Source organism: Diplodia seriata, assembly GCF_021436955.1.
Source record: "Diplodia seriata strain FDS-637 chromosome Unknown scaffold_9, whole genome shotgun sequence".
Taxonomy (NCBI): Eukaryota; Fungi; Ascomycota; class Dothideomycetes; order Botryosphaeriales; family Botryosphaeriaceae; genus Diplodia; species Diplodia seriata.
In genome coordinates, this window is record NW_027117316.1 from 127,749 (window position 1) to 151,605 (window position 23,857).

At 58.3% G+C, this 23,857-nt stretch overlaps 4 protein-coding genes across 4 annotated transcripts; 3 read left to right on the forward strand and 1 right to left on the reverse strand.

Annotated features, from left to right (window-relative positions):
- Positions 1-1,523: 1,523 nt before the first annotated feature.
- On the forward strand, positions 1,524-4,133 carry SLS55_008471 (uncharacterized protein; the record flags this gene model as incomplete). The annotated part of the gene is made up of 3 exons (XM_066779879.1): positions 1,524-1,802; positions 1,868-2,599; positions 3,510-4,133. The coding sequence occupies 3 exons, from the start codon at positions 1,524-1,526 to the stop codon at positions 4,131-4,133; spliced, it is 1,635 nt and encodes a 544-aa protein (XP_066629108.1).
- A 2,071-nt stretch (positions 4,134-6,204) lies between these two features.
- On the reverse strand, positions 6,205-8,415 carry SLS55_008472 (uncharacterized protein; the record flags this gene model as incomplete). The annotated part of the gene is made up of 1 exon (XM_066779880.1): positions 6,205-8,415. One exon carries the CDS (start codon positions 8,413-8,415, stop codon positions 6,205-6,207), a length of 2,211 nt encoding a protein of 736 aa, XP_066629109.1.
- Positions 8,416-10,227: 1,812 nt separating this feature from the next.
- Positions 10,228-12,744, forward strand: SLS55_008473 (uncharacterized protein; the record flags this gene model as incomplete). The annotated part of the gene is made up of 1 exon (XM_066779881.1): positions 10,228-12,744. The coding sequence occupies one exon, from the start codon at positions 10,228-10,230 to the stop codon at positions 12,742-12,744; it is 2,517 nt and encodes an 838-aa protein (XP_066629110.1).
- Positions 12,745-15,031: 2,287 nt separating this feature from the next.
- SLS55_008474 (uncharacterized protein) lies at positions 15,032-21,757 on the forward strand (the record flags this gene model as incomplete). The annotated part of the gene is made up of 4 exons (XM_066779882.1): positions 15,032-15,634; positions 15,707-16,040; positions 16,088-20,919; positions 20,981-21,757. The coding sequence occupies 4 exons, from the start codon at positions 15,032-15,034 to the stop codon at positions 21,755-21,757; spliced, it is 6,546 nt and encodes a 2,181-aa protein (XP_066629111.1).
- Between the last annotated feature and the right edge of the window lie 2,100 nt (positions 21,758-23,857).

Consider the following 23,857-nt stretch of genomic DNA (forward strand, 5'->3'; position numbering starts at 1 on the left):
CCACTCGATTGACGACCCGGGGCGTTGGACCCTGGCCCCTGTTCCGCCCCCAGCGCCGTCGCGTGGGCTCGACGACCTGAACCCTGACGCCCCGGAACAGCTCCCTGCGCGCATGTGCTGGCCCGCCGCAATTATGTGAAGCGATGTTGTTGGTCTTTCGACGCCGCGGAAACGACTCCACGACACTAGCTGTAAGCGACCTGCGGAGACATGCGGAGTCCTGCATACATCATGTCCTCGATTTAATCGCGCATTTCATTATTTTCTTGAATTTGCTCACCTGCGGCCCGTGGCAGCAGTACCACCCAACGGCAGGACGCTGCTGTGACTTCATATAGTGAGGCTAACGATTATAATTCACAGTCGTCCGTCACGCGCTCGGGCCGCCTAATCCGCTCGACCGGCGCTGTGTGTGCATCTGCGATCGCACCGGGAACCGCCATCATTTCTCTCTCGTGAAGCCGTGGCGAAATGGCTTCAAGCCCAGGCGACGCCGTTGACGTTTTCTCGCTGAGGCCACGACTTTACATGTCATCCACCTTCCTGCTGTACCCCGCTCCGGGGCTTAAAGCGGCCTCACCACCCGAGCAACTTCCAAGCCGGCGAGACCGCCAAGACTCTCTGCGGGTCTTATGTCTGGGCCCTCATTCCTCGTGCTACCGGCCTATTTAGCCCATACCCGCACCCGTCGTAAACGAACCCGATAAACCTTAGCATCTCCCGCCCGTCCTGCCAACACCAAGACCGTACAATTTTTCTATTCAATCTCGCTCTGCGGAAGCGCGCAACAAGCAGGGTTACGAGTTCGTCACATGTGCGGCACCGCAACCCACCTATCACTACCAGGGTTTTACAAGGAATTTATGTATCGCGAGCCAATCAGAACCCCAGGAAAGAAAATGGCAGATTGGGCCGTCGTCCCGTTGCAGACTCCCCTTGCAAAATCATTCGTTATTCGCGTTGAACAACCTGTTCCGTAGCTGTAGACCCGCTTATTATCAACGCTTTTTCTCTATCGACGTTCCCAGCCTTGCAAGATATGGGCAGCCATGTTCTTTGTCCGTTTCACTCCCATGCCACCGCAGCCGGCCGACATGGCCCCCAAGCCCCGAAGCAGCCTGCTTCCTTTGTCTCTCCCATCACTTCAGCTTCTTTGCCTCTTCAACTCACAAATGCCTTGATCTGGGAGGCCGTGTTTCTCTTCTCCTCCCCTTCGCGAAACACCGTCTCTGCGTTTCCACTGATTCCGAGTCCCCGGCGAGCTTGAAATGACCTCCCCCTTCAACGGGGCCTGTCCGGCTCCCTTCCTGGACGAAAGTCTATTCCCGAAAAGCGGAGGCTGTCAGTCCAAGCGTCTCCCGCCAACCCGTTCCAATGCTGATCCTCTAACCAGTTGTTCCTGGCCGAGCCTGTGCACTGAACCCGCTCGAGGGCCCCAACGCAACCTCCAAATGCTGCATCCCATGTCCCATCTTCGATTATGTCTACGCCGATGGTAAGAAAGTTGCCTTCTCTGCACTATAATGGATCCAGCTAAACGGGATCCAGACTTCAAGGGCATGACCGACGGCGCAGCCTGGGTCCACGTCCTCGGCTTCATCCTCTGCGGTTTCCTGCTCATCTCCATGGCCATCCTCCCCGTCAGCGCCACGCGCCGGACATTCCTCAACATCATCCTCCTCGTCGGCATCATGCTGCTCGAGCTGGGCTTCATCATCCCGCTCGCCCGGCAGCCCGAGCAGTGCCACAACGCCATCACGCCCAACGACATGAACACCAGCACAACCTGCGCCTTCTCCGGCGTAAGCCCGCCCCCGTCCCTCCCCCCCTTCACCTCTCCCACGCCTCACTAACAACCCCCGCACAGGCCTTCGCCGCCTTCGGCGGCATGACGCTCGTGACCTGGATCCTCATCCGGGCCTTCTTCATGCACCTGCAAATCGTGTGGGACATGACACCAACAAAGTACCACTTCCTGGGCGCCAACATCGGCGCGTGGACCGTCACCATCGGCCTGGTGTCCGCGGTCCTCGCCCACGCCGGCGTCTCCTTCCGCTTCGGCGGCTACTGCCACGTCAACCACACGGGCTCGATCCCGACGTACTGGGCGTGGCTGCTCGCCTTCGGCGGGCTGGCCTTCGTCCTCCAGCTCCTCACCTTCGCCTACTGCATCAAGGTCTACCTGCAAGCCGCGCTGCTCCGCGCCCCCACGCACGCCCTGTCCAACTCCGCCGCCTCCTCCGACGGCTACACCGGCACCGGCACCGGCACCGGCACCGCCGACCCCTCCGCCCGCAAAAACAGCGCGGCCGCCTTCAGCGCGCAGAGCCGGACGCGGGCGCGGGCGGCGCGGGCGGCCGCGCGGCGCGTTCGACAAGTGCTGCAGCTGCAGTGGCGGTCTTTGGCGATCGTGGCGCTGGCCATCTTCACGACGGCGTTCGTGTGCGTCGTCTTCATCGTGCTGGACAACAAGCAGGAGAAACTCGCGCTGGCCAACACGGAGGCGAGCGTGCCGTGGATCACGTGCATGATCCTGACGCGCGACAACGAGCGGTGTCTGGGGGAGACGGGGCCGATTGTCATCTCGCAGCGCATCACGGTGGCGACGCTGTTCGTGCTGGCGGTCGTGGGGGTCGAGGCGTTTGGGTTGTTGTGTCGGAGGGAGGTGTTTGGGGCGTGGGTGGAGGCTGGGCGGAAGGGGTGGAGGGGGAGGGGGAGGGCGGCGTTCTGGAGGAGAAGGAGGGGGAAGGGGAATTATATGATGGGGGGTCCTGAGCCGGAGTTTGATCTTGTGGGCAGGAATGAGAGGTTTGGAGCGGAGGGGAGAGGGGAGAGGTTGGGGTCTGCGGGTGGGACGGTGTCGCCGGCGCAGAGGGTGGTGTCCCCGGTTGAGAGGGGCGGGATGGTCGAGGAGTCGAGCTTGGAGAAGGCTGACAGGAAGGTTTCGACGGCTTCGGCTGAACCGCCGCATGCGCTGTGAAAGTTCAGAGGCACTTATTAATTATTGGCTTACATTATGTGCGAGGCGCTGGGTGGAAAGACTGGTGCTACGCGGCATTGTATTACTCGTTTAAGAATAGCCAAGAAACCGAAACTTTCCAGCGGTGTTCTGGTGTCCTTTTGATTCGGTTTGAGGCCCTAGCTGCGGCTGATGCTGTTGTGCGACCACGGCAAAAGTCTTGTGTATATGAGCCCCGCCATAGCCTCGTCCCGTTTCGCACTTTCTTCGATCTGCGTTTACTCTCCTGGGTGGCGTAACGCAACGGTCCTCACAGAGCTACCAACTACTCTTCTCCTCGACACTTAATGCGCCCCTCCGGCAGGTGGAAGCACGGCTTTCAAATCCGAAATGCAAAGCATTCAACATCAGTTTGTGATCCCCGACGGCAACATCATCACACATGGATTTTGGGCCAAGCTATCAGAACCGATACCCCCCTCCCCCCCCCCCCCCCCCCCCCCCCCCCCCCCAAAAAAAAAGACACAATGAGACTACAAGCACACAATAGAACGAGTGCGATGGCGGGTGCGACGGTTTCGACTGCAGCTTCGCGCACGATCAGAAGCTACCTTTCACAACGGTCGACAAGCCTGCGCATGGTTCGTACGGCCTGGTCAAAAAGATTCAATCCGTCGTGACCGGAGAGTTGCTCGTCTCCAAGGAAATCAGGTGGAGTTCCAGTCAAGGCGAGGCTAAGCGGAGGACAATTCTCGAAGAGCTTCGCATGCATCGCCGTCTCGATCATAGGCATATTGCTAAAGCTGTTGGTAGTTACACAAAACAAGGTCTGGGAACGACAATCTTCGGGATCGTCATCACTCCTCTTGCACAATACGACCTCAGAGCGTTCCTGGAGCTAGTTGTGTGGAAGCGTGAATCAGACATCTCGGTTGTTGACGATATTGCTCTCTTGTCGGCCTCATTTGGCTGCCTCGCCTCAGGACTATCCTATTTGCATGGTCAGATGGTCAAGCACAAGGACATCAAACCAGGGATTATACTGGTGCACAACAACACAATCCTCCTCACGGATTTTGGACTCTCTACCGACTTTTCAGAAATCGGTCAGAGCACCAGTTCCGGCCCAACCAGCTACACAAGAAAGGTCAGCAGTACGCTATTACCGTGTTGAATGCAGCTGAATATAAATTTCCAGTACGCTGCTTCCGAAGTCGTCCATGGTGAACGTCGCAACAGGGCGGCCGACATTTTCTCCTTGGGATGCGTGTTTCTTGACATACTTACTGTCCTCGCCAAACAATCCCTGCCGGAGCTCGAAGAATCTCTGAAAACTACAGTCGGTGTTTCTTACAGCGAAAACATGGATGCAAGGTTCCAATGTGTGGCAAAAATCGCTACTGGATGGAACGCCGGTCGAATCAAATTCCTCTCGACTGTAGAAGACATGGCATCGCAAGATGTGGGCGACAGGCCAACTGCTGAAAGAGTTTGGAAAGTTGCCCGGGCTACGCCCCGAGACTGGAGTTGTGACGGTTCAGTACTTTGTGGGCAGTGCTGTCAGTTCTCTGATATAGCTGTGCCAGAATAGTATGTAATGTTGATAGATCAGCCAGGGCTCGCAGCAAGCGGCAAGCGGATTGCAATCTATCAATCAATCCGATTGCAATCGTATATTTAAGGCCGATTGACAGGGGTTTCAATCTTAAGCGCTTGAGATTGCAATCGGACTTTATACCCCCAATTGATTGCAAGCGCTTGTTAATCGTAATAAAATTAATAAAGGCGCGTATTATCGCCGTTTTAAGGCTATATATAAGGATATTAACACCCGGCAGCAGCAGTAGTAGTAGCAGCAGCAGCAGTAGTAGTAGTAGTAGCGGCAGTAGTAGCGTAGTAGCGGTGGTAAATAAGGCGGCGGGTGGCACGGGCCTCAACACCATGCCAAGCATCGTAAGTATACGTGCCCCACCGGCACCATCCCCCCACTCCTCCTCTCTCTCGCGCGGGCGCGGGGGGTAGAGACTTATAGAGCATCTACACAAGTCGTATAAGAGTCGTAAAACTTAATACTAGCCATTAGATACGATATATTACTAGCAGGTATGACGTTACAAAGATTGACAAGCGCTTGTCAATCTATCAATCAATCCAAGCGCAATCCTTGGCGATTGATTGATTAACCTAAGGACACCCCTTTGATTGCAATCGGACCCCAGGAACCCGATTGCGCTTGTCAATCAGGTCAATCGCGAGCCCTGAGATCAGCAAGGCGAAATCTATCAATGGAACCTCTAGTGAAGCGCGTAGCTGGAGCCTTATTCTTAGTCTTATCCTAGTAATGCTCGCCGTTCGATACTGGTGATGCTCGCCGCCGCTACTGGTGAACGCTCGCCGCCGCTACTAATGGTGCTCGCCGCCGCTACTAATGGTGCTCGCCGCCGCCGCTGGTGGTGATCACTGTTGCTGCTGATGATAACTCGCCGCCGCTACTGGTGATCACCATATTTTAGAAGAGAACCGTAATCGACAAAACACCCCAAAACGAAGGATGGACGGAAGGGAAAGTCGTAAGTTATAATAGTAACGAGTGGAGAGGTTATCGAAGAATGGTTCAATGAAGATGTTGAACGGAGTCCCCTAGCGTAGGTCATATCCCATATCTTCAGAACTGTTAACAAAGATCGATTCATTGATTCGAAACATCTGATTCTTACACTCAAAGGTACTTGGCGCATCAGAACCCACACATCGAAAAGCACCTCTTACTTAGTACTATCGTTAGACTCGTAACATTTCTTTCTCCCCCTTTCCTTTTTCGTATGCCTCTTCCAGGAGGATATCAGACCTACCAGAAACACAAAATCGCCGAGATCAATTTGTAAGCATCAAGAGAGTGTGTCATTTCCATTGCAAATTATATACATACAGAATAAAGCCTATAACAATAAAAAGCAGAAATTTCGTTGATATCAAGCTAGTAAACATCAGCAAGCCGCAAGCAGCCTTTAAAAAAGAGAAAGATCGCTCATCCATCCAATCGATCATTCAAAAGAAAAAACTCCGCGCTCATCATTCGAATCGAAAACAGCAGGGGAAAAAACAAAAAAACAAAGGAAACCAACGGAAAGCGGAAAAAAGCAGGACGAGCATCACCACGTACGCATGTGGGCACATGACCAACTTCTCCACTCCACTTCAACTTTTTCAACGACGCGACGCCAAAAAAAAAAAGAAAAAAGAAATCACACGACCCCCAGCGCAGGGCCGGGGCCGCCTCCCATCTCCTCTTCGCCCACAGCACCCATGACCGTCATCTTCCCGGCCATGGCGGCGCGCCCGCCGTTGCCGTTGACGTTGACGTTCAGGTTCTTCCGCCAGCTGCGCCGCTTCTTGATCGGGTTGGCCGCGTTCTCGCGGAAGCGGTTGAGCAGCAGGTCGACGGCGGCGCTCGAGTAGCCGCTCGAGTAGCGGCGCTTGTTTTCCGCCGCGGCCGCCTGTGCTTCCGCCGCTGCGATTGCGCCGGGGCTGCTCTGGTCGATGGCACTGTCGACGCCCGTCGACGAGAAGGACGAGATGCTGGAGTCGGGGACGGCGACGGCGGATTCGACGTGCGGCGCCTGCGGCTGGGGCTGCTGCTGCTGCTGCTGCTGAGGGGGCGGGGGTGGGAACTTGAAGGCGGACATGTCGATCATGTCATCGTCGCCGGCACGAGTGGAGGCTGCTGGCGCCGCCGGCGGTTGATCCGGCGCGCGCAGTGCGAAGAAGCCTGCGCCTGGGACGAACGTCGGGCTGGTCGGATCCAGCGCCTTGCCCTTACCCTTCCACTTCTTTTCCATCGTCGTCTGGTGACGATGGCCGCGCACCCACCCCTGTTGCTGTTCCCGCTCCTGCTCCTGCTCCTCCTCCTCCTCTTCCTCCGCGACTTGGTCTGCCCACTGCGGCTTCTCCAACCACCCACCGAACCCCATATCGCGCCCGACTTCCGCGCTCTGCACGACCACCGAGCCCCTCCGATCAACAGGGCCGGGCCCTTTATCTTCGCACGGTCCTGGTCCCGCGCCGCTCCTCGGCCGCGGCTGTTGGGTATCGGGGACCAAGTCATCGATATGATACACACGGCTGCCGCGCGGGCTTTGTAGCGCCGACAGCTGTCTTGCGTGGCGTCTACGCGGCGCTGGGCGGCCAGGCGTGCCGGAGCCGTTCGCGAGAACCCCGTCGATCTTCGGAGAACCTTCATCTGCGGGCGGGCTGCGGCCAACGCGCAAGGCGGTGGCGAGGTCCCAGGATTCGGGGAAGGGTGAGCGGCAGGGCTCGCCGTTGCCCTGAGTGCTGGGTTGGGCGGTTTCGATGGGGGAGGCGATTGGTTCGGGGTAAGAGAAGGAGCCGTTGGCAGAGCAGGAGAAGGAGTTGTAGGGATCGGCGTTGTACTGAGTGGATGAAGGGTCAACACAGCCGTAGGGGTCGCCGTTCTCCTCGTCGCCGTTCTGCCAGTCGTAGAGGTCCTCGGCAGTAGTTTCGGAATCCAGGAGGAGCGGGGAGGTGATGCCGGGTGAGTATATGAATTGCTGCGCGTAGGCGGCCTGGAGCTGGGCGGCGAACTGGCTCTGGTTGAAGGCCGTGTTGATTTGAAGCTGGGGATTTATCCCTGTGTGGTCCAAGGGCATGAGCTGCGCATTGATGATCGGCATGGTATTGCCGTTTTGAGCCATCCCGCAGTCCCTCATCCAGGAATCCGCGCCGGGATTGTTGCTGGGTTGCTTTGCGCCGGCGGCGGGGGAGGGGTACATGCCCCCGTTTGGTGCAGCCATGCCCGGCGCGCAGTCACTGGGACCAAAGCCGCAACCAAGCTGGGCGGGCTTGTCGCCAAACTCGACGGCCCATCCGGACATCCAGGGGTTAGTAGCGAAGTCGGGTTGAGCCATCGGTCCCGGCATGGTCAGTAAGCTCGCTGAATCCCGTAAAGCAAGGTCCTGCAGCTGGAGGATCTGGTCTTGCACGGATCGCAAGTTCTCAAGCAGGGCACGCTGCTCCGCGGTGCAGTTGCGCAAGGTCCCACGAGCTCGCCAGCGGCTGTGCTGAAGCTTTTTCTTGGTGGCGCGAGAGAGCCGGGTCTGTTGTTCCTGGCTCGGTTTGGCAATACTGTGCGGCTGATCGTCGGCAGTCCGGTCTGCTGGCGCTTCGGGGGCCGTGTCGCACGGCTCGCTGAAAAGGGTTGAAGAGGAGGTGCGAGAGGGGCGATGCGAGCAGTTCGACTGCGAAGGGCGGCTTGGGTCGAGGGCGGCGGCTTGGCGCTTGGTTCCCGACAAGGCGTTGTCGACGGCGTTGAGTCGCGCGCGGGCACTGTCGATGATTATGTGGGTGCGCTGGAGGGCGGAGACGATGTATAAACGCTGCTGGTGCAGAACCGCCAGGTGCGGTGTAGGGGTTAATGCCGTCTGGAGAGCTGCTGACATCATGGACACCGTGCGTCCAATTACTCCTGAAGCTAGTCCGACCATCTGAAACTCGACCGTCTGATGGACCGTTAGCAAACCGCTTGGAAGCCGCTGTGGAGCCCATCGGCAGTTTCACCTTATTCTGGAAGTCTCCAGGCGCTCTAGACTCAGGCACCGGGCTGTATCATGAGCAGAAGGTGGGGATGCCGCTGCTTCGAAGATGCAGCCTGTGCCATGGTGCGCCCCCGCCCATCGCGGTGACGTTCTTTGTGGGCTGGAGGCGGCAGAGGCGCTTGCAACCGTTATACTATACATCTTTGTTTAGCCTCTGCGCCTTGTTGCGTCCGCCGCTGCCGCCAAGATTCGTGCGACTCGCGACGCACGTGGCATCGACACCACGTAAACAATGCGAAACTGCAAACGATCTCAGATGCATCAAAGCCGAGGCCGACGAAACGGCAAGCGGAAACAGTCGTCGACGTCCAATGGCGCAGGGGTTGCCATGACTTGAGCGGAGGGACAAAGAAAGGCCGTGCCGGATGGGGAGACGTGCACCAACAGACCCCGGCAGGTGACCAACGACAACGCGATGGTGAAAGAGACAAGTAATCTTGAGGCTGAAATGGAGAATTTGGGGCTGGATGTTTACTAGCAGCAGAATATCAGAAGTCGCCTCAGGCAACCACATGCCGCTCAAGCGGCTCGGCTGATTGGGGAAAACTGAAGCTGCAGTGGAAAACCACAAGGGAACATCGGTGTGTATCCCAGAACGCACGTGGACTGGAAAGAACAAAGCGCCAAAGAAAGCAAGAGAGACGGAAAAAAGGAAGGAATATGGAAGCAGGACAGCAGCGACTGGTATCAAAGCACTATGTACGCGCATCCGAACTCATGAGCCGGGCACTGCTTTTTAATTGGTCAGCTACGCGCTCAGAATTGACAACGTAATGGGTTGCTTACCGCTTTTCGCTTTGGAAGTGGTAGGCTGACAGGCCTCGGTCCAAGACAAGGCTCAGGGACATTGCAAGAGCCCGGGATGGATGAAAGCTTGTCGACACGTCTGTGGAGAAAGGTCAACTCTCTATCATTCGACAGTACGGTAAGCCAGAGATAGCAGCAGTAAGCAGCAAACAAGCAGTGGCTCGCATGCGAACAAAGTCAACATCTTGATCATGCCACGGCAGAGATTCGGTAGTGTTACTATGGAGCAGCTTCAAGCTCGCACAAACTCATGTCGGAGGCGGCGAAAGCCGGGGAGGCCCACGATGGAGCTCATTCACATTCGTTCTGGAAGCAGGGGAGGCGGGGCGAGTCATTGGCAGGGCAGGAATGGATTTTGAAGGTTGACCGCCGGTCTGGGGCTGCGCAACTCGGTGCCCCTGGTCGACCATGGGGTGGATTGGGTAGCCCTGGCGATGGAAACGGGAGTGCAGCAAGGCCGGCGGGAGAGGTGAGCGGGAGGATCTTTGCATGGGGGATGGGGGGCCGAAATTTCGGGATGGAACGAAGAGTGCGGTGTGGTTGCGGTGGAGAGCGGGCGGAGGAGAGGAGAGGCCGGGCGGGTACCTGGCGCGCCTTCCCCACCAACCAAGAGCGGCACAGCGGCTTCCGCGGGCGCCCGGTACAACCCCGGCCCAATCCCGACGCGTCGTGCGCCTGTCGCGTCACGGCGCGTCTCCCCGCTTGAAACCCCCGCCTAAAATCTGTCTGATACGTCGTCCATCAACCTCCGCCAGCCACTTGTGTCCTTCATCTAGCGTGCATCGGAACTCCACCCACCCCCCAGCTCCGCTGTTCTACTGCGTAGAGGAGACCGAGCTGACCTATCTCATGGCTGGTTCCATCAATCCTCGCTTTGACCCTTTCGGACCCGGGGCCGAGGCGTTTGATGGCCCTGATGGAGAGTTCGACGATATCGATTGGAACGACCCGGCGAGCTTCTCCAAGATCCTGGGGTCCGGCCTTCCAGTACCCAAGCCAGTGTCGCCCGGAGAGGTCCGTGCCAAAACCAGGAGCCACTCCGCCCAGATTTTCCAAGCTTGGCATTTTCTGAACGCCACCATTGAAAGGCATGAAACCACTGTCCAGAAGCGTTGGCTCAAGAAAACCAAAGAGCAACGCCGCAAGGTGCTGTTGTCAGCATGGCCCAACATGTCTACCACTCATCGTCCGGACTTCGAGGCCTTCACCCGTGAATCTGAGTACCAGCGCACCGCTGTCACAAAGTTCGCTGACTCCTACATGTTCCCATACATAAACCAGGAGGACCTGCTGAAGCCAAGAACCTTACTCCTCATGCTCAATGCCCGTGCCCGCAACCCACCTGATGCCTTCGCCATGGCCGACCATGAAGCTGCTCATCTCGGGTACGCAGTAAGGGCTTTAGTGGCACCGTACCTCAATGAGTACACCATAATGTTCACCGCAAGGAGGAGCCCGGACACATACGGAGAGCTTCTTTCGTGGGATGACCACCCTGAAGCCTTCGAGTGGCTGACCTCTGGCAAGGGGATCCATCCCGGCTACGGACTTCACATCCTTGAGATTCAAGAACGAGTCTTGAAGTTTCTTGTTGACTGCTGCAAATTGATCTTGCACGACATTCAGCCTGAAGCCATGATCAGTGATGAGTTCTCCATTCAACCCGAACCGCCATCGCTTTCTGAGAACGAGACTGGCTTTAGCTCACTTGCCGTTGTTGCATCCGAGGCTCCTTACCGCCCCCCGGCAAGTCTAGACCTGAAGCGGCTTGAGTCGTTGGTTGCGTCTAAGCTTTCGGCCGCCGAGGACCATGTGTGGGCGCTGCGCGAAGATCCCGGCTACTTTGCGGATTGCGTCACGGACTACCAGGAGCATCGACAGGAAATGATCCCTGACTCCAACGGCAAGCCGCATCCTATTTTCAAGCCCGGCCGCGAAAACGTCTTTTGGAACCGCGTCATCGGCGAGCTGATTGCCAATGCTTATCTCCGGCTGGAGCTTTGGAAGGAGTTCCGCGATCAAATCGCCAACTTACGGCTTTTGCAAACCAAGTACGCTCAAGACATTTCCATCGAGAAAGACTTGCCCGAAGAGTACCTCACTGCCCTTCTCAAGCTTCAGCACTACCTCAATCATGCGACCAAGGGTCCGATTGGACAACTGAAGCAAGGCGTTGTCGCGTCGCCCCCACTGCGCCGCTTCTTTGTCAGAGAACCCCCGGATGACCCGCAGTCGGCTAGGATCCTCGTCCGGGAAAAACCTGGCAGCGGGTCAGATCAGACCCGACAGCGCCTCGTGTGGCTGTTCAACGCCATCTGGGACGACGAACGTCGGTTCCTTGCCGGGATCACCATATTAGTGGACGAACTAGAGCGCTTGCTCCAGAACGACGCGAATGCAAGAGAACTCACGTCTCGGTACATTGTGGACGTCATCTCTGATCTTGCTGTTATGGTCGAGTGTATCCGTCACATCAAGCTCTACCAGCCGTGGGCGCAGACATTCGAGTCCCACATGGTAGGAAAGGAGGAAGGATTCAAGAAGGATTGGGCTGAACGGACTAAGGGTTGGGTTCAGTTCCTGGCAGTTGCCGACGGAACGGTCCTGGCCAGCCTGGGGAACCCTTCGGACAAGAAGTTCTTTTATCCGGTCGACAAGCGAAGGACGCGGGACAACGTCGAGGCCATGAGGCGAGCCGAGCAGAACCTGGACTTGTTCTGGAGCAAGGTTGATGAGCACATGCTGGAGAAGAAGCGGAGCCTTGACAACACTGCGGTGCGGCAACTGTTGTCACAACCTCGGATCTTGCAACGAACGCCAGAGTGGGTTGAGCCGGCCAAAGCTCCCACCGCACCATCAGGGGATGTACACACCCTGTGCAAGCCTTTGTCCGAGCTCTACTTCGATCTGGAGCAGCGGACGGAGCGAACGATCGACCGTTCCGGCGCGTCCGCTCCCAAGTCCAAGGGGAAGACCAAAGGCACTGCACAGACTTCCGACGAATCAGGCACGCCACCAGCGGAACCCCTTGAACGCCATCGTCCCGACAAGCAGCCTGTGTTCGTAGTCGACAAGAGGGCGCAAAAGGTATTCTCCACTCTGTTCTACACCCCCTCTGCATCCTCGTTACCAGGCGAGGTAACCTGGACGGACTTCTTGCATGCAATGAGTTCGACGGGATTTACCCCAGAAAAGCTGTACGGCTCTGTCTGGCAATTCAGCCCCACGAAGCTTGACGTCGAAAGAAGCATCCAGTTTCACGAGCCTCATCCGTCAGGCAAGATCCCCATTCGGACGGCTCGCAGACACGGGCGGCGGTTGAACAGAGCCTACGGCTGGCATGGAGGAATGTTCGTCCTTGCCTAAAAGACGTTGAGCCAGACACGTGGGAATCGGAAGATCGAGGCGGGTGAAAGGGTGCATCGGAGGCCCGCGGCTGTCCGTCTCCACGCGCAGCAGGCAGTGCAGCTCCGACTGCAATGGATCGGCCCACGGCTGGAAGGAAAAAGAAAAAGAAAAAAAACGCCATGACGCCTCGTATGTGCTTTATCGATTTACGTGAGACGGGACAGCAATTTGACCAAAGTTCCCGCAATTCATTGATGGGCAAGAGAACTACGGTTTTTGTGGATGATCTGGATCAACGCCTTGGCTGAATAGCGAAATGACACACGCCGGCTCTGGACATTGATTGGGGCCTATCCACCCATACTGCGCCTATTAATATCCCGAGCGGGGCCGGCCTCGTTCATCACACACGTGTTGTCGGATACGCGTCGGCGCAGGGCTGAAGATGGCGATGGGTGTCAAGCTCGAAACAAGCCACGGCTGCAGGTGTTGAGAATCAAACCGGAACCCGCCGGCCGACCTGGGTCCATCAAACACGACTGCGCCGCGCATGAGACTGAGCATCACACGCCGTCCGAACCGACGGCTAAGCTGCGCGTCGGGGTTTGCGCAAGTGTCTCAGCGGCCAACTGACGTGACAGCGGTGATCGGAGCTGCCTCTGCGCTGTGGGTTCGGGGATCGCCCATTGCGAATTTTGTGCGACACGAGGGCCACATTGTTCCACGAGTCGAGGCTTGCACGGCGGTGGAGCGGCGGCCGCATGGCTTCCAAATACACTCTACAATGGCGGCGCCGCGCAGCCAGCTGAGGTCCCCTATAATTTTTTTTTATGGCGGCGTCTCAGCCACAAGCAGGGAATATCCATTACGTACGGCGGTGACCGCTTCCCCGACGCGGCACCTAACGTGGGCGCGCCGGCGGGCATTGACTCAGGCAGCCACGGGCCGCGCAGTAGTGTCGAACGGGCCGCCCAACGCGACGTCTGCTAGCTCGCTTCTAGACCCTGAGCTGCTCCCTTACTCGAACCTTCGACCCAGCCCCGCCCCTGGTGTTTGATACGATGGCGCTGCCCCGGAAACAGCCCACGGCGGCGTGATTGCGGTGGCGATTCTCGTCGCGTCGACTCGCCGGCCGCAAAGATCGGTGTGCACGTCGGGGGTGAAAAGAGCAGCGCCATCACGAGCGCCCGTATACTGTGGGGTGCGGGTGAGCTGGCACCCTGCTAGGTCGCTGACCGGCTCGCAACAGCCGCAATGGCGAGGCGGAAGTCATATAGTCTCGCCTGGCGGCGGGATTGATAGGCATCCGGCGCGGCCGAGGACGCAAAGCGGCGGTCAACAGCGCAACGCGGCTGGTCCCTGCGCCGGTTCTCCGCAGCCAGGCCCGTGTCTCTCGCTCGCCTACCGCGCTCCATTCGGCGCGGCCGCTGAGCTTAACGTCCTCTCGGGCCGGCCCAGTCCGAACGAGGCAATGCGTACACACCGCTCTCAGCCCGCCCGCCGACCTCACGATCGTCTACCGGCGGCGAAAAAAGGGGCCTCTCAGCTGGCCCCACTGCGCCGCCATGTTCGACGCCCTTCGCTGCGGCGAGTGGCCAGCGCCTCCGCCCGACGCGATCTCCACACCGGCTGAGGCCCCCCTGCGCGGCCGATCCCCTCCTGGCAGCAGGAGGCCAAAGTGACCCTTAGTCGTATGTCTCATGCCAATATCTGTCCCTTCCCAAACCCAACTCCCCTGGAAGCGGTACTGCCTCCCTTTTCATTTGGCAATTTGCGTTAATGAGCAGCACATGACGTTTCAGGCTGACCGTCCGGTATACTTATAGGCAACGAGTTGTCTGAGCCTCTGATTCTACAAGAACCCCCGACCCTGTACCTTCATTTCGTCCCGTCCGACCTGTACCGGTACCCGTAATTTTCCCTATTCTGAAGCCACAAAGGCGGTGAGATCAGCAGTGATCAATGCACCCTAAAACGAAAGACAACACGAAGCTACCCAGCTTCCTCCAACGTGGCAAGAAGCACCGCGTACGCAAGGGTATTTCCGAAGCATTGGGAGTTTTAGGTCTGGGAGGAGAGAGCGAAGAAGGTGGGTTCTCCGAAGTGGGCGCTTCTAGATTGCTTCCACGCCGCACCGCCACCTGCAGCCCGCTAACTTTTGACCATTTTACCTCCTCCACCAGGCGGCTTAGCTCAAAGCCTTTCCAACACCCCATCCTTCGCCTTCCACCCCGCGAGCTCTCAAAAGCCTCCTCCCCTCTCCCGAACCAATTCGACCTGGTCAGGAGAGTCTTCCAACGCCGACATGTCCATCCTCTCCAACCTCAAAAAGCCTCGCGACTCCGGCTCGGCCGCGACGAGCAGATCCACCTCCCAACAGCTGCAACCCACCTCCGCACCCCGCTCCTCGAGGCAGCTTCCCATCCCCCGTCCGTCCAAGCCCGAGGCCGACAGGATGTCCGTCAACTCCGTCCCCGGTACCGTCGTGTCGGAGAGCACCACAATTGCCAATGATGAGTCCACTGGCATGATGAAGAAGGCAAAGAACTCCATTCGCAGGGCTGTCTCGCCCTCGCCCGCCCCCCACAGCAGGGTGAGCGAGACGCAATTCATCCAGAATGTGCACGAGGCCCAGCAGCTGCTGCGGGCCAAGCTCCAGGCCGAGCTGAAGGGCTCGAAGGAGGAGTCCCTCGCTGCCGGTATCACCATTGAGAGCTTCCTCGGATACATTGGTGCTGAGCGTCTGAGGAGGATGCCCGCCAAGGGAAGCAGGTGGGATAAGATCCTGAAGTGGGCCGAGTACTTTGCTACTTCGCTGTCCCTGTTCGAGGAGGCGGTTGAGACCTTCGTTGCCTCCAGCCAGGAGGCCGTTGAGCTCATCTTCGCATGCCTCCAGATCCTTCTCCAGGTAAGTTGATACCATTGGCTTGCCATTGGCCTGCCATTGGCCCCACACGAGCTCTTACTGACAATGCCATAGCTTGGACCCAGCCAGGGTGAGGCCATGGAGAGGGCTTTCTCCATCTTCCACGAGTATGGCTTGGCCTTTGCCTTCTACCTGAGGCATTACAGCCTGCTCCGCACCATCCCCGAGGCCAGGTCGGAGCTGAGCCTTGCTCTCGGCGACATGCTTGCTCTCGCCATTGAGATCACCATCTTCTACCGCAAGAGCATCCGGTCCATGTCCACCACCGCCGTCACGGTCGACTTCAACATTACCTTTGGTCGCCTGATGGAGACTTTCGTCCAGCACAAGGACAGAATAGCAAACATGTTCTGGACTTACCAGCTGAAGAACTCCTCTGAGATTGCTGGTATGTAGCCATTGGCCCGTGATTCTGATATCTGCTAACACACGCAGACATCCATGTTTCGATCGAGGAGATTCGTCTGTGGCTGTTGCCTCAGGACCGCAACCTGCAGGCCATGGTCAGTGGCCGCCGCGCTACCCGCAACCTGCGCGCCGAATTCACTTGCGAGTGGTTCGACAGGCCTCTCATCGACTTCACCAGGAGCAAGGACAATGTTCTCACCATCACCGCCGAGACCGGCGCTGGCAAGAGCATTCTGTCTGGCTGGATCCTGGAGAGGCTGCAGAGGCCCATTGGCAAGAAGACTTACCAGGCCATCCACGCCACCGTCGACAGCCAAGTCCCGGCCCAGGCCACGCAGATTGCGCTCATCAAGACGCTTCTGTACCAGCTTCTCGAGCAGAACGTTGGCAACGTTGCCCTCTACAGGTGCCTGTCCAACGTTGTCGAGCTTGACACCAACACCAACAGCACTCAAGATGCTGAGGATGCTCTGTGGTACACGCTCGAGACTGCCCTGAAGCCTCTCAACAACGTCGTTCTCGTCATTGACGGTCTCGACGCTATTGAGGGCGACGAGTCGGAGAAGTTCGAGGCCTACGAGCAGCTCTGGAACATTGCGGCCAAGAACAAGAATGTCCGCGTTATTGTTCTCAGCCGCCCCATGTCCAAGCCCTGGCCCAAGCCTACCCGCCAGCTCACCATGGGCCCTGAGCGCACCACCGGTGACGTCAAGCACATGGTCCGCGCCTACCTCTTGTCTCGTGGCATCGGCAACCGCTACGAGGTTGACGAGGTGGCCGAGCAGGTTGCTCAGCGCAGCAAGGGCTCTCTTACGTGGGCCGAGCTTGTTCTGCAGCTTTTCGGCTCTGCGAAGACCATCGTTGATGTCCAGACCACGGTCAAGGATCTTCCCAGCACCACCAAGGAGGTCCTCGACAAGCACATCAGCACCATCTCCCTCAAGGGCGATGCGCGCCTCATCTTCGCTTGGCTCCTTGTCGCCGACAGGCCCCTTACGACCACCGAGATCCAGTGCCTTCTGGAGCTCAACGTCCAGAAGGGCTCTCACCAGCCAAGGTCCACCAACATCATCGACGACATCCAGAAGGCCTGCGGTTCCCTGGTCCTTGTCCAGGACAAGACGGTGCGCTTCCGCAACGAGTCCGTCAGGCTCCACCTGCTCGAGCTCAGCAAGGAGAGCAAGTACCTCATGCCCCCGGCGGAGGCCCACAAGGACTTCGCCACCAGGCTGCTGCTCTACAGCAAGGTCGTCGTCAGCCGCAACACTGAGCCCTCGGTGGAAGACCTGAGCCCCCGCGAGATTGACACTCTCTTCCGCACCAACGCTCTCCTCGAGTATGCCACCCGCAACTGGCTCACCCACTTCAAGAAGTCTCCGTTCTACGCCGAGGGCCAGCTCCAGGCCATCACCCCCGAGCTCAAGGCTGCTTTCCCCAGCTCGACCCTCCTTGCTCTGCTCGAGCGCAGCACCTGGGAGAGGCAGACTCTTCTCAGCAAGGCCAACGAGCAGCACCTCCTGGCTCTCCGCATCCGTCAGCAGGCTCTGGGCGACACCCAGCTCTGTACTCTCCAGAGCTCCATCAACGTTGCCCAGTCCTACAAGAAGCTGTCTGCTCCTGTTGAGGCCAGCAAGTTCTTCTTCAACGCTGCCAAGCTTGGTCAGGCCATTCTCGGCAAGGGCAACGACCTCGCCGTCTCTTGCGCTACTGCCACCATTGAGGCCCTCGAGGGTGTCAAGGCTGATAGCCGCAACGACGAGATCACCCGCAAGGAGGAGATGCTCAAGTACGTTGTTGAGACCGAGAAGCAGCGCCACGGCACCACCAGCGCGCTCGCTACCAAGTACAACAACCAGCTTGCCCAGCTGTACACCGACATCAAGGAGAACGACAAGGCCGAGGCTGTCTACCGCGATGTGTACAAGCTCACCATTGCCCAGAGCGGCGAGTTCTCCCAGGAGGCCACCCAGGCCGCCGAGAAGCTCAAGACTGTTCTCTACAAGGAGGCCAAGCACGAGGATGTCGTTTCGTACACTCAGCCCATCTTCGAGTCTGCTGAGCGCAACCTCGACATCTTCGACATCCGTCGTGTCGAGATCACCCTCCGCATGGCCGACACCTGGGAGGAGAAGGAGGACCTCATCCACGCCGAGGAGCTCTACATCTCTCTGTGGCGCGGCCTGACTGAGTACTGCCGTGCCAACTCGGGCTCCAACGACGCCCACGAGCGCAAGATCCAGATCAGCATTGCTTATGCCAAGTTCCTGAAGCGTCACGGCCGTGAGGCCGAGGCTCAGAACATCCTCCACGGTGTCTGGCTCGACTACCAGCACCGCGAGAACAAGTCCGAGGCCGTTGTCAAGCAGCTCAACCAGGTCGGTGAGGAGCTCAAGGCTATGGGTATCCTTGAGACTGCCATTGCCGTCTTCAAGAACGTGTGGGGCTACTTCAAGAGCAGCGGCCAACAGAACTCCACTGCTGCCGTCTCCACCGCCGTCTCTCTCATGGGCGCCGTCCAGGAGAAGGCCGAGAAGAAGAAGGAGGAGTCCAAGAGGGAGGCTGCTGCCGCTGGCTCCATTGAAGATGCCGACCTCAGCGAGGACGAGGCCGATGACGAGGCTGATGCCATCCTTGACGAGGTTGTCGAGACGGCCATCGCTGCCGCTCCTTCGGTCAAGTCCACCGACGCTGCCGCCAAGGCTGGCGTCAAGGTTCAGCAGCCCACCATTGAGCAGCAGATCCAGACTGCCGAGACCCTGTCGGCCTTCTACATCAGCAAGGGCCGCTGGAACGAGGCCGCCGATGTCTGCATCAAGATCCTCAAGCAGCTCTGGGTCAACCTTGGCGTCGAGAACAAGTACGGCTTCCCCAAGCACTTCACCACCGTCGCCATCAAGTTTGCTCGCCGTCTTGCTGTCTGCTACACTGAGTGCAACCAGACCGAGCAGGCCGAGAAGGTCTACAACCACCTCTTCCTGTCCGCTCGCTCCAGCCTGCGCATCCAGGACGAGCTTGTTGCCGAGGCTGCCAACGAGCTGATCGAGTTCCACCTCCGTACCCAGCAGTACCAGAAGGCTCTGATTGTCTACCAGCAGCTGCTTGAGAGCTACAGGACCACTCTTGGTTCCCGCAACCCGCTCACTCTCAAGACCCTGTACACCATGGGTGACCTGTGCATGAAGTACCGCCTCAAGGGTGCTGACCAGTACTACCTCGAGGTCACCAAGGCCGAGAAGAGCCAGGACGGTGTCCTCACCAAGGACGCTCTCCGCGCCGCTCTTGCTCTGTCCAAGATCTACTACGAGCAGAAGCGCTGGGAGGAGGCCCGTGCCATCTACGCCACCGTCTGGGTCACCTACACCAAGAAGGCCAAGGAGTACGACATGTCTCCCGAGCTGGTCCAGACCATCTTCAAGCGCTACCACACCGTTCTCGAGACCCACCTCAGGGTCGACATCAAGACGGTCCGCCAGCTGGCTCTTGAGTACCGTACCACGGCCGCCGCCCACTACGGTCCCGAGTCCCAGATCGCCACCAGCGCCAGCCTCCAGCTTGCCGAGATCTCTCGCAAGATTCCCGAGCACCAGGAGGAGGCTGTCAAGATCTGCGAGGAGGTTGTCGCCAAGGCCGCTGAGAACCCCGACAAGGCCAAGTCTCCCGCTCAGGCTAGCCTTCTCGCCACCGCCAAGCGCCACCTCGCGGCCCTCTATGCTACCCAGAACGCCAGCGGCCAGGTCTCTGCCGAGTCCAGCCAGAAGGCCGAGGGTCTCTGGAAGGAGCAGCTCGAGATCAACAAGAAGCAGCACGGTGTCGCCCACAAGTCGACCCTTGCCAGCTTGTCTTCGCTGGTCGGCGTGTGGGGCAAGTCCGAGAAGCCCGAGATCAAGAAGCAGGCCGAGAATCAGCTCCAGACCACTGTCGTTGAGGTGCTCACTGCCCCCACCGCCAACGACTCCACCAAGCTGCACGAGTCTGGTGCTTCCCTGGCCAAGATCTACCTGTCCTCCAACATGTCGGCTCAGGCCTGGGCTCTGCTGAAGGATCTCCGCTTCCAGATCATCTCCAAGGAGGCTCGCAACACGGCCAAGGTCAGCGTCAAGCTGCCCGAGTCGGTTGACCGTCGCAGCATGGTCTTCATTGCGGCCTTCGAGGAGACTCTGCGCCAGCACGAGACGGTCGATGCCACCAAGAAGGTCACCTTCTCGGACATCATGACCGACATGCTCACCGAGGGTATCCTGTACGACCGCTACCACCTTACTCTCCAGAGCAAGGACGTCACCGTCGAGAACAAGCTCTTCGACGGCGCGCGCCTGTACGCCTTCCTCAAGAGCAGCCACCAGAACACGGAGCAGACGCTGGCCGTCGAGGAGGCGCTGTTCAAGATCTTCATGGAGAACTTCGGCGCCAGCATCAAGGTCCAGAACGTCGTCATCCGCACCTTCTTCATCGCGCTGCTCGAGTCCCTCGGCCGCCTCCGCCACCACGACGACCTCACCATCGTCGGCTGCGAGGCCGGTGTCGCCAAGGTCTACTCGCTGCTCGAGGCCGACCAGTTCGGCCAGGCGTACGAGGTCGCGCTCTGCGTGTACCAGTTCATCTCGTCCAAGGACGGCTTCAAGGTCTCGAAGAACATCCCGCACAGCTTCAAGCTGTCGCTGTACCTCGCCGGCCTGGGCGTCAAGAAGAGCCCCGACGTGAAGCTGCAGGCCCGCATGATCGAGCTGTCCAAGGCCGTCCTGCGCGAGACGCTGACGGCTTGCCGCAGCCTCGACATCGACCTCGTCCAGCTGCAGGCCGCCGAGCTCAACAACCTGGTCCGCCTCATGGGCGAGCAGAAGAACTACGAGGATCTGGAGGTAAGTCCACCATCCCCTTCCCGAAGCATCCACCCTTACGTCTTGCTAACCCTCGGCGCAGTGGCTCCTCACCCAACTCTGGCACTCCCGTCTCGTCCAGCGCTCGTGGTCCGCCACGACCGTCATCTCGGTCGGCCGCCGCCTCGTCGAGGTGCTGTTCGTGCGCAGCAAGCAGGACGCGTCCATCTCGCTGTGCGAGTCGATGACGTACAACCTGCGGCGCACGTGGGGGCTGCTCGACCAGGTCACCATCGACCTGTGCAACCTGCTCTCGTCGCTCTACGTCGCGGCCGACCGCCACGCCGACGCGCTCGCGCTGCACGAGGAGATCCTGCGGGCGGTCCTGCAGGACGACGAGTCGGAAGACGTGCTCGACGACGCGCACGCGGCGCAGATCGCCGCCGAGCAGCTCGAGCTGGTCAAGCGCGTCTACGCGCGCCAAGGGGGCTGGGGCGACGAGGTCGACGACCTGTCCGCGCTCGTCGCCGACGTCGTCGAGACGTACGCCGAGCACGACGGCCGCCTCGCGACGTTCGTCCCCGTCGACAAGTGGAGCACAAAGGCGCCCCCCGCCCACGACACCTTCGGCACCTTCGTCCTGCCGAACGGATGGGAGTTCTCCGCCGACGGCGTCCTCGCCAACGGCGCCGTCTCCCAGCGCAAGCCCGACTACCTCCTCCGCTGGCTCCAGGTCAACCGCCAGCAGAGCTTCGGCGACCTCGCCGCCGAGGCGAACAAGCAGGACGTCGCGGACCCGCCGGCCAAAGTTGGCGGCGGCGCCCACGGCGGCGGTGCGCATGGGAGCGGGCCCATTCCGATTGTTGTCAACGGCCACTAAGCGCGTCGTTGGGACGCTGCTGTCTGACCTCCTTCGACTCTTCTTCTTCTCTTTCGAAGCAGATGATGATGATGGGCCGGTTGTTGTGGACGAGTGGTGGTGGTTGAAGGAGATGAGGGTGGAAGAGGAGAAGTGGACGGAGGTGAGAGTGGTGACGTGGAGCGTGGCCGGTGTGGAGTGGTGGTTGCTACTGCTCTCGGTCGAGTGGCTGCTGCTGCCGCTGCTGCTTGGCGCGGTCGCGGCGGCGGTTTGTGCGTTGGTGCTGTATTATACGGAGGCTTGGGCGACGGCGTTGGGGGATCGACGGGCGATCGGATTGGCTGTCTAATATGGTAATTGCTTGCGCGTGGGTGGAAGGGATTCGATTCGGATTCGCGTCGGTTGCGTTGTATTTTGGGTGGTCGGGGCGGGGTGGAAAAACTTGTGTTCAAAAGTGTATTGCTTTTTGTCGTCGTTTACTGTACTTGCTGTCTTTTTGTACTGCTGTACTTGATGTTTTGCTGTTGTGTTTTTGTAATTTTGTATGCTTGTAGGCTTGTACGTATGTATTATTGCTGTTTCACTGTACGTTTGTAGCGTTGCCCTTGTAGTTGCGTGTTTCGCCATTCGTATGGTCCCTCACCTTCTCTTTTCACTTTCCTTAGCCGTTTGACTTTCTCTTGAAGTCTTTTTCCTATGTATGTGTATGCATGTCTTATATGTCTGTAATGCTGTAGCTCCTCCTGTAAAAGGTCTAGTCCGTTGTAAGATGGAGTAGAAAGTTTAGAAATTTTCCTTGCAATAATCAATTTGGTAGTACCTTACATCAATGGGCGTTGTGCTCTGAGCAGTAGAAACTCACATACCCCGCGGCGCACATTGCTTCATTAATCATTAATCATCGAGCATCGAGCCATTCCACCACCGACAAGCCTACAGGATACAGCTACAGTGGTTTCATTCGCGACCTTGAAAACAGGCTTGAGGTGTTCTTTATCGGCTAACGTGGTAGCCGAAAGATCCTGGTAATACAACGGTGGCCCATATACAATTGGCGAACGTCACACCCGTTCTGCCGTGTGTTCCGTGTCGTACAGAGTTCCTGGAGGTCGTCCAATCCCACGGTGCGCCAAGACCAATTTCCTCTATTAGTGGCCTCCTGCATGCACATCAGGATTCAGCTCAGCCGGGTCAGCTTCAGCCTCGCAGGGTGTGTTCTTAAGAAATCGGCCCCCGGATCTCTTCCACGCAGCCTCTGCCCGATATTCGTTCTGCTCCTTCAAATCCTGTATACACATCCAGTAACGCTCACTCATTTGACGTAACTTCAACGTCGCTGTGTTCTCTTCACAGGAAAACTGGATGTAACGAGCAAGCATCTCAACAATAATCGATCATGTCGAGTACCTCAGACGACACCGAGAGCGATTATTTCGAATCGGTTTGGGAACATGCGACGACATTCCCAACCGTCGTCACCGTCATGGGTAGGCCATGGACGCTAGACAGCACTGGAACGGCTCCGTGGGAGACCACCGCGGCTGTTTCCGACAGCTTCCTAACCACGGCCGCGGCAGCCCCCACCAGTGCTATCGCCAGAACGACTTCAAGCCCGATATCACTTGCGACTGAACCAGGAAACGCCACAGCCAGCAGCGCGCCGCCATCAACAACCTCGTCTACCCCGAACACCGACTCCACTACAAAGACGGCGCTGAGCATCGGAATTCCCATAGGCATAATGGTTGTTATCGGCCTTCTGCTAAGCGGCATCATAATTGGAAGGAGGATGGCAAGGCAGGACGCTTCCAAACGGGTAGTGCCTTCTCTGAAGCGATTGTGGATATTCCGGGGAAGAAGAGGCGGGCATGTTCGGCTGGATGATGGGGAAGTGCTTGATGTACGCGAGGAGCGATGGGAATTACCGGGCGATGACATTGTGCGCGAGCTACCGACAGACGTAAACATTCAAGAGATGGAGGCGAGGAGAGAGCTAGTGGAGTTGCCCGTGCCTTCTCCAGCAAGTTTGCGTCGTTCTTTCAATTCAGGGACGTTTCGGCTTTGAAGCATAGTACCCAACCCGCAATAACATTGTTCGCCAACTCGTACAAGTTGTATGGC